General features: G+C 34.2%; 1 protein-coding gene across 50 annotated transcripts in view; it reads right to left on the bottom strand.

Annotated features, from left to right (window-relative positions):
* Positions 1-17141, bottom strand: part of CLASP2 (cytoplasmic linker associated protein 2) — a 141668-nt gene that overhangs the window by 10326 nt on the left and 114201 nt on the right. For 28 of the 50 annotated variants that reach the window (XM_088798285.1, XM_074312665.2, XM_074312669.2 and 25 more), the window contains 6 exons: positions 16391-16554; positions 15509-15587; positions 11569-11712; positions 6198-6341; positions 4646-4752; positions 2988-3141 (listed from right to left, as the gene is read on the bottom strand). In XM_088798285.1, coding sequence (XP_088654411.1) covers positions 2988-3141; positions 4646-4752; positions 6198-6341; positions 11569-11712; positions 15509-15587; positions 16391-16554 — 792 coding nt within the window. Of the gene's footprint in view, positions 1-2987; positions 3142-4645; positions 4753-6197; positions 6342-11568; positions 11713-15327; positions 15379-15508; positions 15588-16390; positions 16555-17141 lie in introns of all 50 variants that reach the window. The other 22 variants (XM_074312691.2, XM_019727691.3, XM_074312660.2 and 19 more) reach the window with 1 other exon arrangement.

Here is a 17141-nt window from a genome sequence, read left to right as displayed (position 1 = left end):
ATACGAACACTGATACTAACACTAGTATCAAATTCATTACCACCATCAGTATCACCATCACCACTACCTGTTAAGCAATGATGTGCCAAGCCATTAGCTAGGTGCTTTACAAATGTTCTTCATATATATATACATACACACACACACACACACACACACACACACACATACATACACACACACAGACACACACCTATACATACATATATACACACACACATATATATGTATATATATATGTATTTTTTTAAATAAATTTTATTGGGGAATATTGGGTGACAGTGTGTTTCTCCAGGGCCCATGAGCTCCAAGTCCAGTCGCCATTTTCAATCTTTAGTTGCAGGGGGCACAGCCCACCATCCCATGTGGGAATTAACTGGCAACCTTGTTGAGAGCTCACGCTCTAACCAAATGAGCCATCTGGCCACCCACATTCTTCACGTATTTACTGTGCACCTATCATATGCCAGGCATCAGTCTTGGCATTGGGGATATATTAGTGAACAAAAGACAGAATGATGTCTCCCCTAATGTCGTTTACATTCTAGTGGAGGGACAGAGACATTACAAAAACATCACGAATGAGTCAAGTATATGGTATGGTAGAGGTGATTAGTGCACGGGAAGTGGTGCAGTACTAAAAGGATCATGAGTAATGAGGCTGCAGATTAAATAGGGTGGTCAGAGTAGGATTTACGGAGAAGCCGTTTGAACAAAGACTTGAAGGAAGGAAGGACATTAGCCACGGGGCTACCTGAAGTTAGAAGAATGTTTAAGGCAGAGGGAATAGCCAAGACAAAGGCCATGAGGCAAGAACATGTCCAGTAAGTTCAAGGACAGCCAATAGGCCAGTGTAGCTGGAACAGAGTGAACAGGGAAGAAAGCAAAAGAAGCCAGACAGGTAACAAAGGAAAAAGTCTACCGTGGAGACCTTGGCTTTTATTCTGAGACAGGGACCTCCTACGAAGTTGTGAATAGAGGACTGGGAACAGACTACAGGAGGCCAAGAGCAAAATCAAGGAGGCCAGTTAGTTAGGTGCCTGTTTTAATAATCCAGGTGAGAGAATGATGATGGCTAGAACCAGAAAGGCCATGGTGAGAAGTGGCTCGATTATGGATATATTCTGAAGGTAGAGCCAAGGCAGACCGAGTATGGAGGATGAGAAAGAGGAGACAAGAACAACTCTTTTGTCCAAGGGTTTTTGGCTAAGCAAGTAGTGTTGCTATCAATTGAGACAGGAAAGAACAGTTTTAAAGGAAAAGATCAGGAGCTCAAACAGGCAGCTGGATGTATGAATCTGGAGCTCAGGAGAGCTCAGATCTGGGCTGGGTGGAGTCATGTGATTTATTATACTCACAGTAACTTCTAACTCACAGTAATGTCCCTATTTTCCTAATGAACACACTGAGGCTTAGAGGTGATAATCTGACAAGCTAATAATTGCCATGAACCAGGATTTAAACTGCCAGAATCCACTACTTGAGCTCCCCACCCTATACCCTGCAATCTCTGGGGTGGGGGTGGGGGGGAAGGGAATCTCAATTAAGCAGTGATCCTTACTAAATTGTTACTATTACCACATGCAGCCTTTGGGATAGGGAACCTTAAATGTGAGTGGTAAGCTGGTTTTTAGTGTCCAGTTTACTAAGCTTATCTGCCAGACAGACCTGGAAAGAAAAACAACAGCAGTAAAGAAGTCAGGAAGGCAGAGCAGGGAAGTCCTCTAGAGATGTACTGAAGCACTGCAATGCTCTACAATTCTGCAAACATCGAGAAACTGCAGACTCCTTAGAAAATGGTGGGGTGGCTTGTATTGAGAAACAAGCTGTCAGAGAAAAGTCTAAGAAGTAGAATTAAAAATAACTACTCTTGGGCTGGACCAGTGGCTCAGGCGGTTGGAGCTCCGTGCTCCTAACTCCGAAGGCTGCCGGTTCGATTCCCACATGGATCAGTGGGCTCTCAACCACAAGGTTGCAGGTTTAATTCCTCGAGTCCCGCAAGGGATGGGGGGCAGCACCCCTTGCAACTAAGATTGAACACGGCACCTTGAGCTGAGCTGCCGCTGAGCTCCCGGATGGCTCAGGTGGTTGGAGTGCGTCCTCTCAACCACAAGGTTGCTGGTTTGACTTCCGCAAGGGATGGTGGGCTGCACCCCGTGCAACTAGAAACAGCAACTGGACCTGGAGCTGAGCTGCGCCCTCCATAACTAAGACTGAAAGGACAACAACTTGAAGCAGAACGGCACCCTCCACAACTGAGATTGAAAGGACAAAAACTTGACTTGGAAAAAAGTCCTGGAAGTACACACTGTTCCCCAATAAAGTCCTGTTCCCCTTCCCCAATAAAATCTTAAAACAAACAAACAAAAAAATCCTATTCTTTGTATAATGGCAGAAGCAACAAACTGAACAATAATATTCACACATGTCAGAAAGACAGGTCATAATATTCTTAATTGGAGTCACACAAACTGATGATGCAAATCAACAGCAAAAAAAAACCTAAACGTATTATTTTGTCTTGCAAAACCCATGTGATCTGGCTGATGTTTTACTCCCCCACTCACTGGCTTTTGCACTGACCCTCAACTATACAAAGCTTGTTCCCATTTAAAGATCTTTGCACTTGCTATTTCTTTTAAGGAATTCTCTCCTTTATTAGGTCTCAATACAAATGTCACCTTCTGACAGAGGCCTTCTCTGACAACTTAATCTAACAGATGCACTTTATATTCTAACCTAAAACTCCACAGGACTCAGGTCTATCTGAAAATCTATACAAGGAACTTGAGGGCAGTGATTTTGCCTCGTAAATCTAAGACCCAGAACATTGCCTGGCACATGGTAGATACTCAGTAAATATTTGTAGTGTGACTGACCCCTAGAAAATTATATTTGAAAACAACAGAAAGCAAAGTTAAAAAAAAGAAGAAACCACAAAACTCTTACTGAGAAAAAGTACAATGTAAGAATATACAAATACTTACTGAATCACCATCATCTTTTTTAGAATCCCTTTTCAATGGTTCATTCATATCTTCTTGACTACGGAAGCTGAAATTCTGAATTGCTTCAGTGACACCTCTAAGAGAGCTATAAATATCTTCAGAGTTCATATTTTCTGTGTCATAATCAAATGCACTACAAAAAAGACAATAACTAAGTTTTATTTATGTGCAGTTTTAAAATAAAAACACATTTGAGATTATGTAGGGTATTTATAAAGACAGGATTAGAGAATGTATATTCAGCAAAGCAAAACAAAACCCGACAGCTACAAATGGTTAAAGTACACGTCCCTTTGTCCATCCATCAAGGGCAGCTTACAATGACTCTAACAATGTAACAACTGGTTTGTCTTTTCACTTTTGAAATATTCTGATTAACTAGGGGTTAGCAAACTATGACCCCTGAAATCTTAGGTTTTTAAATATTTTTTAATAGTTGAGAAAAAATCAAAATAATATCTCACGACACATGAAAATTACTTAAATTCAAACTTCAGTGTCCATAACTAAAATTGTATTGGAACACAGCAGTGCTTATTTACTTAGGTATTGTCTACCTAACACTATAACATCAGAGTTGAGTAGAGGTTAGAAAACTGCATGGCCTGCCAAGCTTAAAATATTTATCATATGGCCCTTTACAGAAAGTTTGCTAACTCCTGTGATTAACTCACAATAATGATCATGTTTAAAGAGGAGATAAATTACACAAATTTGTAAGGCAGAGAATTTTTAACACTGAACGTAAATGTTATTGAAATGAATTCTATAATCAAATTCTAAAATTCAACTGAGGCTGGTAAAATTTAGCTATCAAAATTGTTACATATGTATAACATGGAAGAAATAGCCTAGATGATAAGTTTCCAATACATTTTCCTTTAGATGCTGAGGAAGTATCCTATAATTGTAATGAATACGATGAAACACGTTGTGATATATATGGATAATACAAAAATTAAGCTAATAAGTACGAATATGGGCTACTACACAAACTTTTTAAAGGCCAAGAAAAAGGAAAAACTATTAGTTTATTAACAAGTCAAGAAGAACTTCATCTGAAATACAGCCTATGCTTGAACAACATTAAGTGTATGAAAAGTATACATATTTTTATTTTATATTAAGGACCAATTTCACAGTCACATTTTTTCTTAAGAAGTATATATAATGCCTTCTCTAGTTTTTCCTCTCTTTTTATGTTTTTATCTATAGGTGTTTTTTTTTTTTTAATGTTTAGAGGTAGTTGCCAATATTAGATCTAAACACCATCATTATAACTTGGTTTCACCATTTATACTAAGTAGTATAACTGAAAGACACAATTTGCAATTTATTGGATTTGTATAAGCATATCTGAGGAACATAACTATACTATTCGATGTAACAAGCACTAATTTATAAAAGCTATGTCCGTAAGTTTTCTTTTCACTTATTTAGAAAAATCCATAATGTATGCATTATAATTTAAAATATTAGTTTGGGAATAAACATTAAATTTTTTGAATTTGCTAAGTTTCTATGTATCTAACACCTTTTAAGTCAAGTGGAAATCAACTGGAATTATGTTAACGTCTGTTTTTCTAAGAAGGAAATCTGCACTAACAAGCCATGATGAAAAATTACCCCTTTATTACCTTGGAGATAAAGTATTCTGTGATGTATTGGTAGGAGAAGTAAGAGGACTGGACCAGTTGGCTGGTGAACGTGGTGTTGGTCTTGTCAAAGGACTACCCATGGAACTCTGATGGAGGGAGTCAAATAAATATTAGCATATTACAGGCAAGTTCAACTAAAAGGCTCTTAAGGAAGGCATACAATCAAGAAGTTGAACAATATGAGAGAGCCATAATTATACATCAATATTTTAAATACTCATGTACTTATCTCAAATTTTTGTGGGGAAAAACTTTCTCCTCATTCAAAAATCTAACTCTTTAATCTTTTTTTTTGTTCTCTTCACCCACTTCCTGCTCTCAGATATTACCGTGTTTCCCCAAAAATAAGATCTAGCTGGACCATCAGTTCTAATGCGTCTTTTGGAACAAAAATTAATGTAAGACCTGGTTTTATTTTACTATAATATAAGATCGGGTATAATATAATATAGTATAATATAATATAATATAATGTAATGTAATGTAATGTAATGTAATGTAATGTAATGTAATGTAATGTAATGTAATATAGTACCGGGTAATATAATATAATATAATACCCGGTCTTATAAGAGCGGGTCTTATATTAATTTTTGCTCCAAAAGACACATTAGAGCTGATGGTCCGGTTAGGACTTATTTTTGGGGAAACACGGTATCAATACCTTTTTCCTTAAAGATTCAACACTAACCCAAATTATTTTAAATTAGCTTCCTGTTCTGAGCCAATTTCCCTCTTCCAACCATTACTAATGCTCAAATTTTATTCCTCCTAGAATTTGCTTTACAAATCATTTTTACAAAGACACCAAAGGAGTAAAAATGTGGTCAGATTATGAATTTGCCTACCTCTTAAAGATATAATGAAACAATCTTATCTTTTTAAAAACATAATTGATTTTGGTCCCAAGAAATTGTTGTCAGATTATTTTTAACCCTCAGACTTTACCTTAAGTCTGCCATAAGTGTATCTATTTTCTCCTTTATCCATTATCAAAGGTCTCTCTGTCTTTTAAAAACTTAAGTTCAAGTCTTTAGGCATATTATGCAAATGATTCTCTACTATTTAATGTGTAGATATATAATACTGTAATGTTTCATTTACTCAAACTTTACTTCCTCCAAAACAAAATCCAGTATATTCAAGCACCTATGGACCAACAAGTCTGTAATTATTAAATGTAAACACAACTTTTTAAGCACTACTCTCTTTGGACTTATTTGTTAACCCCGGAATAAACATCCCTTCTAGTCCTCAAATAAGAATTGGTTCATCTAAAGATGCCTTCAGCTTTGCTTTCTTCAGTTTGCTTTCCCTGTTCATACTCTGGCCACCATTCACCACCACCCTAATGTATACCAAATTATAATATAAACACGACAGGCCTAAGGACAATATTTAATTCTGCTCCCCAACATAGATGCAAAAATTACATACTGGAGTCAAAAGTGAACTTTACGTGAAATAAAGCAGTTATTATTAAAACAACCATCACATTATACAATAGCCAAAGAAAATAACTGAAAAATACCTGGGTTCCATTGCCAGCGTTTCGAAGGTGATTATGAAGAAGTTTGGTAGCACCATCCTGAAAAGTTTTTGGTAAAGCTCCTAATAACATTGTGAACTCTGGGGTATTGAGTTCAAATAAGGAAATCAGCACCGACTGTGCTGCCTGGAAAACAAAGACACACAAGACGTAGACGAATATATTTTGGTTCTACAAGGAGACCATTTTCGTTTTCTTTCTTTTTTTTAATTAAAATTTAATGGGGTGACAATGGTTAGTAAAATTACACAGGTTTCAAGTGTACAATTCTGTAATACATCATCTATATATCACATTGTATGTTCAGCTCTATGTGGTGAACACACAATGACCATTTTCTTTACTCAACATTTCTGTTTAATAGCACAAGGCCATTTTTTCCCAGGGGAAAACGAAGATGTTCTTACATGCTTTAAAATTTCTTTGTTAAAAGAATAAAAAAATATATTTGACCTATTATTTATTTTTTGAAAGAAAGAAGAGAATATGAAAAGTATAACACATATGACCTAAAAATCAACAGCAAAGCTTAACCAGTTTCCAGGATTACTCTATCAATATACACGACTACTTCAGTTTTCCTAATACATGATTACAAGAAAGATGGATGAAAATAAGGACACATATCCCTAAGCTATACAAAGCTCATCCAAAGCAACCTAGCAGTTTAAATTTCATTTTCTCAATATGTTATTCTTAAATTAACTGGCCGAATCTAGCCTTCAGTCAAGCAGCCTAATCTAACAAATCTACAATCTGAAACTAGAACTAGTCTAACTTTTTTGTGGAAGTGGGGGCAAAACAAAGCTTATGCAGATCAATTAAGAAAACTTACACATGTCCTTAATTCTTCTCAAGTAATCGCCTGTTATTAAAAGCCAAATTGAAATTCAGATTACACAGAAAATTGAGAGAAGACAAAAACCCCAATGACTTGTATCCAGACCTGTGCATTTTTGTTCTGGATCTTTTCTGACCCCACTCTACGAAAACCTAAGTGTTCTACGTTTATGGCATTAGAATATACAATACTAGAGGAATGGTTACATTACGTTACGTTGGAGCAATGGCGTAACTACACAACAATGACATAGCTTTATACATGAAGAAATTGGGAGAGGACTATTACACACAGATGAAAGAAAAAACATAAAACAACAGCTATAACATAAACCTATTTTGTTAAAATCAACAACAAAGTATACAATGTGTGGGTCTATAGTCTAAAAATGTTAATAGTGCTTAAATAAAGCTGGTTGCAAAACTTTATGATCCTGTGTCTTTTTTGGAATCACAACCTGAAATTAATTTGAGCAAATGAATTAATAATTGTTATAGTATATTTTATTCCATCTAGAGTTTATTTTGGTGTGTGGGATTCAGCTTTATTTCCTCCCTGAGACCAACAGCCCAACTGTTCCTAAACCATTTACCAATGAGTGTATCCTTTCCTTATGACTTGAAGTGACACCCATATCACGAACTAATCTCCTATATAAACCTGGGTGTCTCTGGACCTTCCTTTATGTGCTATTGATCTATCTCTCTATTTCTGCATTAAATAATACAGGTTTAAAATATGACATGATATAAATTGTAAAAGCATATTATGAAGTCCTTCATTTCTGTTAATTTATATTTTAATGTCATATTTGCTTTACTAGATATACTTTATATTTAAAAATCACTTTTCAAGTCTTTAAGTAAAAGTAATACATAGTTATAGATTTTAAAAAGCCAAACTGAATAATTCTTAATTCCCCTGATCAGTTCTGCAGAGTTTTCCTTGCAATGCTTATTTTTTCTGTTAGGCATTCATAAGCTTATATAATTATTTCTTGATTTATCAGCTTGAGACATTTTCTAGTGATTTCCTAGTACAACAGATGACAACAGGTACCTTTCAATATCAGTTCTACCCTTCTAACCTCTTCTCCCTTATACAACATAGCAACAGTTAATTTTTCTCACATTAACCAGTGTAATCTTTAAAAATGTAAATCAGATCGTATCACTCCCTTACTTAAAACATGCCAATGATTTCTACTGTCACATCAGCATTCTTGTTCTTGGAACATTCCCAATTCTTAATTTTGATGAAATACAATTTATCTTTTTCCTTTTGTTGATTGTTTTTGGTACCATGTCTAAGAATCTTTTGCCAAATCCAAGATCATGAAGATTTATCCTTGCTTTCTTTTAAGTTTTATAGGTTTAGCTTTTACACTTAAGTCTTTTGATCCATTTTGAGTTAATTTGTGTACATGGTGTGAGATAAGGATTCAACTTTACTCTTTTGGATATGGCTTCTTAATTGTCCTAGAGCACAATTTGTTGAAAAGACTGTTATTTCTTTATGGAATGGCCTTGGCATCCTTGTCAAAATCAGTTGGTCATAGACACAGATGTTTATTTCTGGGCTCTCAATTCTATTTCATTGGTCTTTCTGTCTGTCCTTATGCGAGTACCACACTGTCGTGATTACTGCTGCTTTGTACTACCGTAGGGTTTGAAATCAGGAATTGTGAAGTCCCCTACTTTGTTCTTTTTCAAGACTGTTTTGGCTATTATGGGTCCTTGACAATCCCACGTGAATTTTGGAATCAGCTTGTCAATTTCTACAACGCCAACTTGAATTTTGATAGAGATCACGTTGAATCTGTGTATCACTTTGGGGAGTACTGCCAGCTTAACAATATTAAGGCTTCTGATCCATGAATATGGGATCTTTTTCCATTTATTTAGATCTAATTTCTTTCAAAATAGTTTCATACTTTCTACTACAAATTTGCACTTATTTTGTTACATTTATTCCGAAGTATTTGAATCATTTTGATCCTATTGTAAATGAAATTGTTTTCTTAATATCATTTTTGATTGTTCATTACAACTATTTAGAAATACAATGGACTTGTATATTGATTTTGTATCCTGCAACCTTACTAAACTTGTTTATTAGTTATAATCGTTCATTGTTGATTCCTTAGGATTTTCTATATATAAGATCATATCATTTGCAAATAGAAATAGTTTTACTTCTTCCTTTTCAATCTTGATACGCTTTATTCATTTTTTTGTTTGTTTGTTTTGCCTGACTGCCCTGGTTAGAACCCCCAGTACAATGTTGAATAGAAATGGTGCGAGCAGACAGCCTTTTGTCTTGTTCCTGATTTTAGGGACAAAGCATCCAGTCTTTCACCATTAAGTATGTTAACTGTGGATATTTGTAGGCGCCTCCTATTGGGTTGAGGAAGTTCACTTCCATTGCTAGTTTTTTTTTTATCATGAAAAGATGTTAGATTTTGTCGATACTGTTTCTAATGATCATGTGGTTTTTTTATTTTTACTACTGACATGGTGCATTACATTACCAGATTTGAATTCCTGGGATAAATCCCACTTGGTCATGGTATAAATTTATCTTTTATATGTGGCAGGACTGGTTTGCCAGTATTTTGTTGAGGATTAAAAGCATCCATATTCCTAAGAGATACTGGTCTGTAGTTTTCTTTTTTTTGTGGTCTTTTTCTGGTTTTGGTATTATGGTAAAAACGCCCTCAAAGAATGAGTTGTGAACTGCTCCTTCCTCTTCTGTTTTTTGAAAGAGCTTGTGACGAACTGGTGTTAATGTTGGATAGTATCCACACGTGAAGGCATCTGAACCTGGGCTTTTCTTTGTGGATAGTTTTTTGATTACTAAGTCAGTCTCTTTACTTGTTCCATTTACATGTGTGTTCTTGAGTCAGTTTTGGTAGTTTGTGTCTTCCTAGGAATTTGTCTATTTCATCTACAATAATTTATTGGCATACGATTATTTGTAGTATTCCTTTATAATCCTTTTTATTTCTGTAAGGTTATAGTGATATTCCCGCTTTCATTTCTAATTCTAGTAATGAGTTTTGTTTGTTTTCTTGTTCAATCTAGCAATAGTTCGTCAATTTTGTTGATCTTTTCCAAGAATCAGCTTTTGATTTCATTAATTTTCCTCTATTGTTTTCCTATTCTCTATTTCATTTATTTTTTACTTTAATCTTCATTATCTTTCTTTCTTCTCACTTTAGGTTTAGTTTGCTCTTCTTTCTCCAGTGTCATAAGGTGGTAGGTTAGGTTATTGATTTGAGATCTTTCTTTTTTTTAACTATAGGCATCAACAGCTATAAATTTCCTCTTAAACACTGTTTGAGCTATATCCCATAAGTTTTGGTATGTCATGTCTTCATTTTCATTCATCTCATGTATTTTCTAATTTCCCTTTTGATTTCTTCTTTTATCCACTGGTGATTTAGGAGTATGTTAATTTCCACATGTTTGTGAGTTCCCCAAATTTCTTTCTGTTATTGATTTCTAATTGCACTCTACTGTGGTCAGAGAACAAAATTTGTATTATTTTTAATCCTTTAAAAAAACAATTGAAGTTTGTTTCATGGCCTACCACATGGACTGTCCTAGAGAATGTCCACATGCACTGGAGAAGACTATATATTTTACGGTTGTTGGGTGAAGTGTTCACCATTAGAAATAAAGGTCACAAAATTTATATTCTATGTACTCCTTTGCAGCAAATATTGAAGGAAATGATTTATCAAGGAAGAGAGTAAACAGAGCTAGATATAGGATCCAAGAAATAAATGATTAAGGGTAAAGAGAAGTCTCAGGAAATGGTGAAGAGAACAGAGGGTCCAGGAAGGAGCTTCCCAGAAAATAAATAACCTGTGTTTTTGAACACATGGAAAATATCAGCCATAGGCATGTGGCAGATGTCAAAAATATTAACAGATACTTAAAAAACATTAGAAAGGAGGCAGTAGTAAACCACTTGGTATAGGAGTAAATACTTCCAAAGTCAAAAGTAAATCTTTTCCATTGGTGACCAACTGATTCACAAGTATTTTGAAGGTTATGGGAAAGATATAGGAAAGGATGTGGGAATGGTATGGGACAGCTAAGTCCTCATTTACCAAGGTAGATAGACAGATATATAATGACTAAATTTATCAACAGATCAATAGATAATGCCTAAAATTAATACGTCAAGAAACAGTGTAAACTCTTATTTGAAATACATAGGTAAATACAAGGGGAAAGACTTGGAGTATTTTGAATGGTTACAAGATTAGGGGTTGAGAGGATAATGGCAAATTTTTTATTCTAAGTTTCAAATTACATTCATATTAATTGTATACAATTTAAAATAACTTAAGAGATGATTTTTTAAAGAAGGTTTTCATATCACCAGGTAAATAGCTCAATGCTAACTGGTAATACCCTGAAAACATTAGCTTCCTTCACTGGCAATCCAAAATGACTGACTTGTTTGTCTGACTTATCTTCTAAACCTTATATTAAAACATACCTTCCGAACATCAGAACTTTTGGGTTCTGTTGTCCAAGTGATGACCCGAGATACTGCTAGGCGAGTTTCACTGGAATTTATAAAATCTCCTGGATCCATCTGTTTGGCCAGAGTTTCTATGTATTTAAGGATAGCAACCTTCACCTGCAGAAGTAAGCACGAGACAGGATAATCAGATGGTCCTTGAGGGACACTGAGAACACTTCAGAAACAGCTGATTATTTTTTTGACGACTAGAAAATTAAAGAAAAAACAAACAAAGAAATTATACAACTACCTACCCAGCTGAGGTACAAGTATATGATAATTCGGATTTTTGTTTTTCACACATAGCAGAACTTAGTTTTCATTCCCTGTGTTTGAACAACTGCTGAAGACTCTCTTGACAGGATTATATACTTCTTGAGTCTGCCCTTCAGAGCTTATAGCTGAGTCTTGTCTAGACTCCTTAGGAGTCAGTTTTTACCAACTGAGTGTCATTTCACTTTTTGGGAAATGAACCAAAGTATTTTGGAAATAAGGTATTATAAGTCAAGTGGTCGATTAAGGTGGACAATTTTGGGTTTCCGTAAAATATATATAGTAAGACTCACACAATGAGATCAGGTTCTTTAATAGGCCCATCAACTGCTACAATTACCTTCCACAAGAAGTGTCACAAAAAAGTTTTACACAAGTACCACTGGAGAAAAGACAACATTTATTTGTGTAAGTGGTATGTGTAGGCTTAAAGAGTCTGATTTTTCTCCCAGGAATTCCTGATGTGTGGGTACATGGTGGGATGCAGGCTTCAAAATCAGCAGGAGGAGGGGCAAAGCACACATATTTCTTCCTTAGACACAGCCTTTTTAGTCTCATAGGAAGCCACTGTTAAATTAGCTCCCTTCTTTCAGGTATGCTGCTGGGCCAGAAAAAAACGGTGAGAACCATTATTTTTGAAGTTGTATCTTCAAACATTCTGGGACTTTTAAATAATGGTTCCCAAAGAAATATCACCTGGCACAGTGCACGGTCTGTAGATACAGAAGACGTGAAACACTTACTAAATGCTGATTTGCTAAGTTAGAAAAAAGGTTTAAATGTATGATTAAACAGTAACACTGAAAAAATATCACCACAGATAAAAGTAATCAGTTTTTCTATGCTCTTTCTCTCCTTCTTATTAATCTTAGTGTCATTTTTCTCATTCTGTTGAAATAGGTCTCTGGGAAGTACAAATGCTAAGTTAATATACAGGAAGTAAAACATTAAAATAAGTTTCTGACAGTTGTATATTTTCCCCTATCTGCTTCCAATAAAAAAATAAAGAATAGACAAAAATCCCCAGAAGGGATCAAATTAAATTCTTCATTTTCTAATGAATGAATTTTAAGAATTATAACTTTTTAAGAAATGCATTAAAAAAATCAAGAGTTAACCTATCAGCCATGCTGGGTAAAATGTACGGAGGAGAGGGAAAGGGTCTGCAGTTAACTGTGCAGTTGCAGTTAACTGTGCCACTAAATTATGGCAGCACATAAGATTCTGGGTTCTTGAAGTCTGGTCACTTACTTCTATCAGGGTGAATAGCTGAAAGGTGCTATAGTAAATTAAAAAAAAAAAATGAACATTTTGTTTTCAATTTGCCACCATTACTAATTGAATAATTTATCTATAGTATGAGATTCAACTAGCACAGTGCCTTGGAAATTTATAGAGGTATGCAAAATTTTAAAAGGGTTTCACAGAATAGGTGTATTTACTGTACCAACAGGCAAAATAACCATAAAACACTTATAATCATTTGAGACTTTACATTTTAGTAAGATATTTCACAAGGTTTATACACACACACACACACACAAACAATCTGTAATTTGAATAACATAAGCATGCATTCTTCTACAGAGAAGAAAAAATAATGTAGTTGGTAAGGTATGTATAATTCTATAACATGTTTGTGAAACCCAGAAAAACAGGTCAACAAAAATTACATTTATTTTAAAAAATATTACTCAAATAAAATCACTCTGTATCACCATTTTCTCCTAATCTGTTGCTTCCTTTCTGACATTTAAACTCATGACACTCGGTGAGAGATATAAAATAATATATGAGCATCCATCTTTTATCTGAAAGAGCCATCATTTTTTTCAATAAAGAATTTTTACAAATCTCATACTCAACTTATTTGTGTTTTTCTCTAACCTCTTAAGTTTTTTATTCTTAATCCTGCCACCCATCTGAAAGTTACTTCTGTTTTTGGCATAAGGTATGAATTGCTCCAATATAACTTCTCCTTGCTATCCTAAAACATTAAATTAATTAAGAATTGAAGAGTGATTTTCCTTACAGCATTGTATGTGTGTATATTTAAAATATATAATAGAAAAGCTGTATATGTATGTGTACACACACACACACACACACACACACACACACACACACACACACAGAGCCTGTGATTCTCCAGTGAGTCTCCAGTTAATGTTTTCCAATAGCAAAGCTAATTTTAGGTTGTCTGTTTCCCATTTCCCTCATTCCTTTGTCTTTCCTTTCAGGTATTAGAAACTTTATTCTCCCCCTCAACTCACCCTATCACCCTTATTTTTTAAGCTAACGGTTTAAATCTTCATTTCCACTGGCCCATGAAACATTTCTACATACATTTTCAACAGCACTTGAATACCTACCACCAGCACTTAAATCATAGTCCCTATTATAGTTTACTTTACCATGTATTATAGATAATAATGATAAAAAATTGTAAGTTTCATATTCCCTTATAAGTTTAAAATGCCTAGCACAATGGCTTGAACAAAAAAAAAAGTACAAAAATTATTCATCAATAATATCAAGTAAATTATTCTCCTTCTTCAGGTCGCTTTTCAAAATCAAAACAGATGGAATCCGTTTCACAAAGCAGCTCTGAGAAAATAACACTACGTTGAGTGCAAGTCAACCCTGGTAAGAAATATAATCATGATTTTTAAGGCAAAATCATATTCAGAAACTTAAAGGAATATCAGTCTTGGGCAGTAATGCTTGTGAAAATATATTTCGTGCAGAATAGAGCAGAAAAATATAAGGATTATAAATGTACATATGCTTGTTATTTCCCTGACTTTAATCTCATTAAATAATAATAAAAAACATCTTTAGTAAAGAATTCAGGACCTTTTTGTTTATATTACATTATTTTTTGCTAAATTTAATCACAAATTGGAATCCACCTAGTTTTTCCGTTAACTTAATTGGAAAATGTGTGCTAATAACAATTGAGAAAGTTAATCCTGATTCTAAATTTTATGCACACATCAGAAATATCACAATGCAAAAAGAAAAAAAAAAGTTATTATTTCAATTAAGGAGAACGGGAGAATAGCATTGAGATTAAACTTAAAAATTTTTATTAAAATAAATATAGGTAAAACTGATATTTCACCCAAAATACCTATTTAGACTCTAAATTTTTAAAAAAAGTATTGGGAAATCACAAACATAAAATGAGATAAGACTTTATAGAGCGAGTTTGCATTACTAGCTTAGGGTTAGATGGCCATACTTGTGTTGCTATCTAAATGTGTATCTCCTGTAAGCTTCTCCATACGATAGCCTGGCATTTGAGTAACATTTGAAATCAAATATGTGCATGCTTGGAAGGCTTACAAAGGTTAGTAGTTCAACACAGATGCATACAAACATTATCTGAAACACTGCAGAGTTGTAAAGAGAGTTAAGAAAAGAAATAATGCAGATTAAAACAAAAACAAAAAAAACCTTGGAACTCCAAAAAGAGTGAAGCTGGTCCCGAAGTGCTGGCTTGACTGTCTGAAAGTTTATAAAAACAAAATGCACTGATTGAACAGCTTCTCATGTGACAGAAATACAAACATAAACATAACGTTATTACTAAAATACTTCAATTTCTTACAATGTCTTCAAGACTTCAAATTTTTACCTTTAAACTTGGTGTCTGAGTCTGATCAACTGTAAATCTCATTAGAATATTAAACTGAAGATCATTTGGAAAAGATTCTCTGAAATAAGGAATAAAGTAAAACAAAATAAAAATTAAGTCAGCAAGTAAGCATTTAGCAAACTTAACAGAAAACTATGCTTAATACCAAAACACGTCATTCAAAAAGCATACATGAAGTAGTATCTATATGTGGTATAGTCTATATGATACAATATACAATAAAAGCTATTCCCAGAAGAATCTGAACATTTGAATTTATACCATTAGGGGTTAAAAAAGAGTAAATAATGGCCTATCTTGCCTCAACTATAGATTTAATCAGAAAAATATACTCAATAAAAAGTTCAACATTATTAGAGATGTACGTATACCCACATCTAATATCTGAATTCTAGACTCACCTCAACTTAGTAAATGGATATTTGAAATAAGTCACTTCAACAATCTACACAAGAAAGTAGAAATATATCATTGGTTCAAAATCTTCTGAAAAAAGATTCTGAATATTTCAATGCATAATAAAACATCCTTTTTAAACTTAGGAAATATTTTATTTTTACATTAGATTGAATAAAATCTTTAACTCAACTTTGCAGCTGTATCTTAATTAAGATAAAATACCACCTTGAATTACTCAACAAATGTTAATGAAATTTTTATAAAAGAAAGGAGTGTGTGATCTAAGGACCAATGTTGCATGAAATATACTGTGTGAATGGGCATCATTAACAATTTTCAAATGAAGCCTGTGCAGTCTAAATGGTTTAAAAGGATTCAAATATCTAAACTTTTAACACAGAAACTAAATAGTCCTGATTCCTGATTATCAGGTAAACTTGAAATATATGAAGAAAATATTACCTTGTAACATCAAGGGCTTTCTGAACTTTTGCCTGAACAGACCCAAGCAAATCAGCACCCATCTTTTTCAGCAGTTGCGTCAGCAGTACAAACAACCAATCTTGAAGATCGTCTTTGTGGACTTGTATGAAGTCCACTAGAGTTTCCAAAAACATGCTGAACACCTACAGTTGATAAACGGGAGAGGGGAGAGAAAAAGGAGGAAATATTGATCTTTATGATCAATTCAAAACTGAAATAGAGAGGAACACAGGAATCAGAGGCACAGCGATTGGCAGCCAAGCGGAAAAACAATCTCTCTTGCTTTTCATTGGACTCTGTGATACAAGAGTACATCTGAAATGTTATCCAACTTCTGCTGAAGTTCGACAATTAGCTATTCCATGCAGCATCACTTGGTAAAGAAACTTTGGCCACAATGGCTGGCACACCTAATGTTTTCCATGATGCCATAGCTTGAACTGGTTTAACTGAAATCCATTTTATCTGAAATTTAGGGCAAGGAGCTACCTATAGTTTCACTGGCCCTCAGCTCTTTGGAAGAGGGCACTGAATTAATGAGAAGATGACTATGTTGACAGCTACCTTAAAGTAGAAGATCATTCTGACATAATGGGCTAGAGACTCTTTAGATTTTTCAAAATGTCAGTTGTCACAAAGTTTTTTGTGTAAGATACATTATTTACTAAAACTGCCCCAAAAGTAATTTTAAGGGATTTGAGATAACTGCAACTAAAATAAATTCAGGATA

This window comes from Rhinolophus sinicus, chromosome 5 (assembly GCF_057876585.1).
Source record: "Rhinolophus sinicus isolate RSI-liver-muscle chromosome 5, RSI-T2T, whole genome shotgun sequence".
NCBI classification, from domain to species: domain Eukaryota; kingdom Metazoa; phylum Chordata; class Mammalia; order Chiroptera; family Rhinolophidae; genus Rhinolophus; species Rhinolophus sinicus.
The sequence above is the reverse complement of the archived record's forward strand: the minus strand, read 5'-3'. Positions and strand labels throughout refer to the sequence as shown.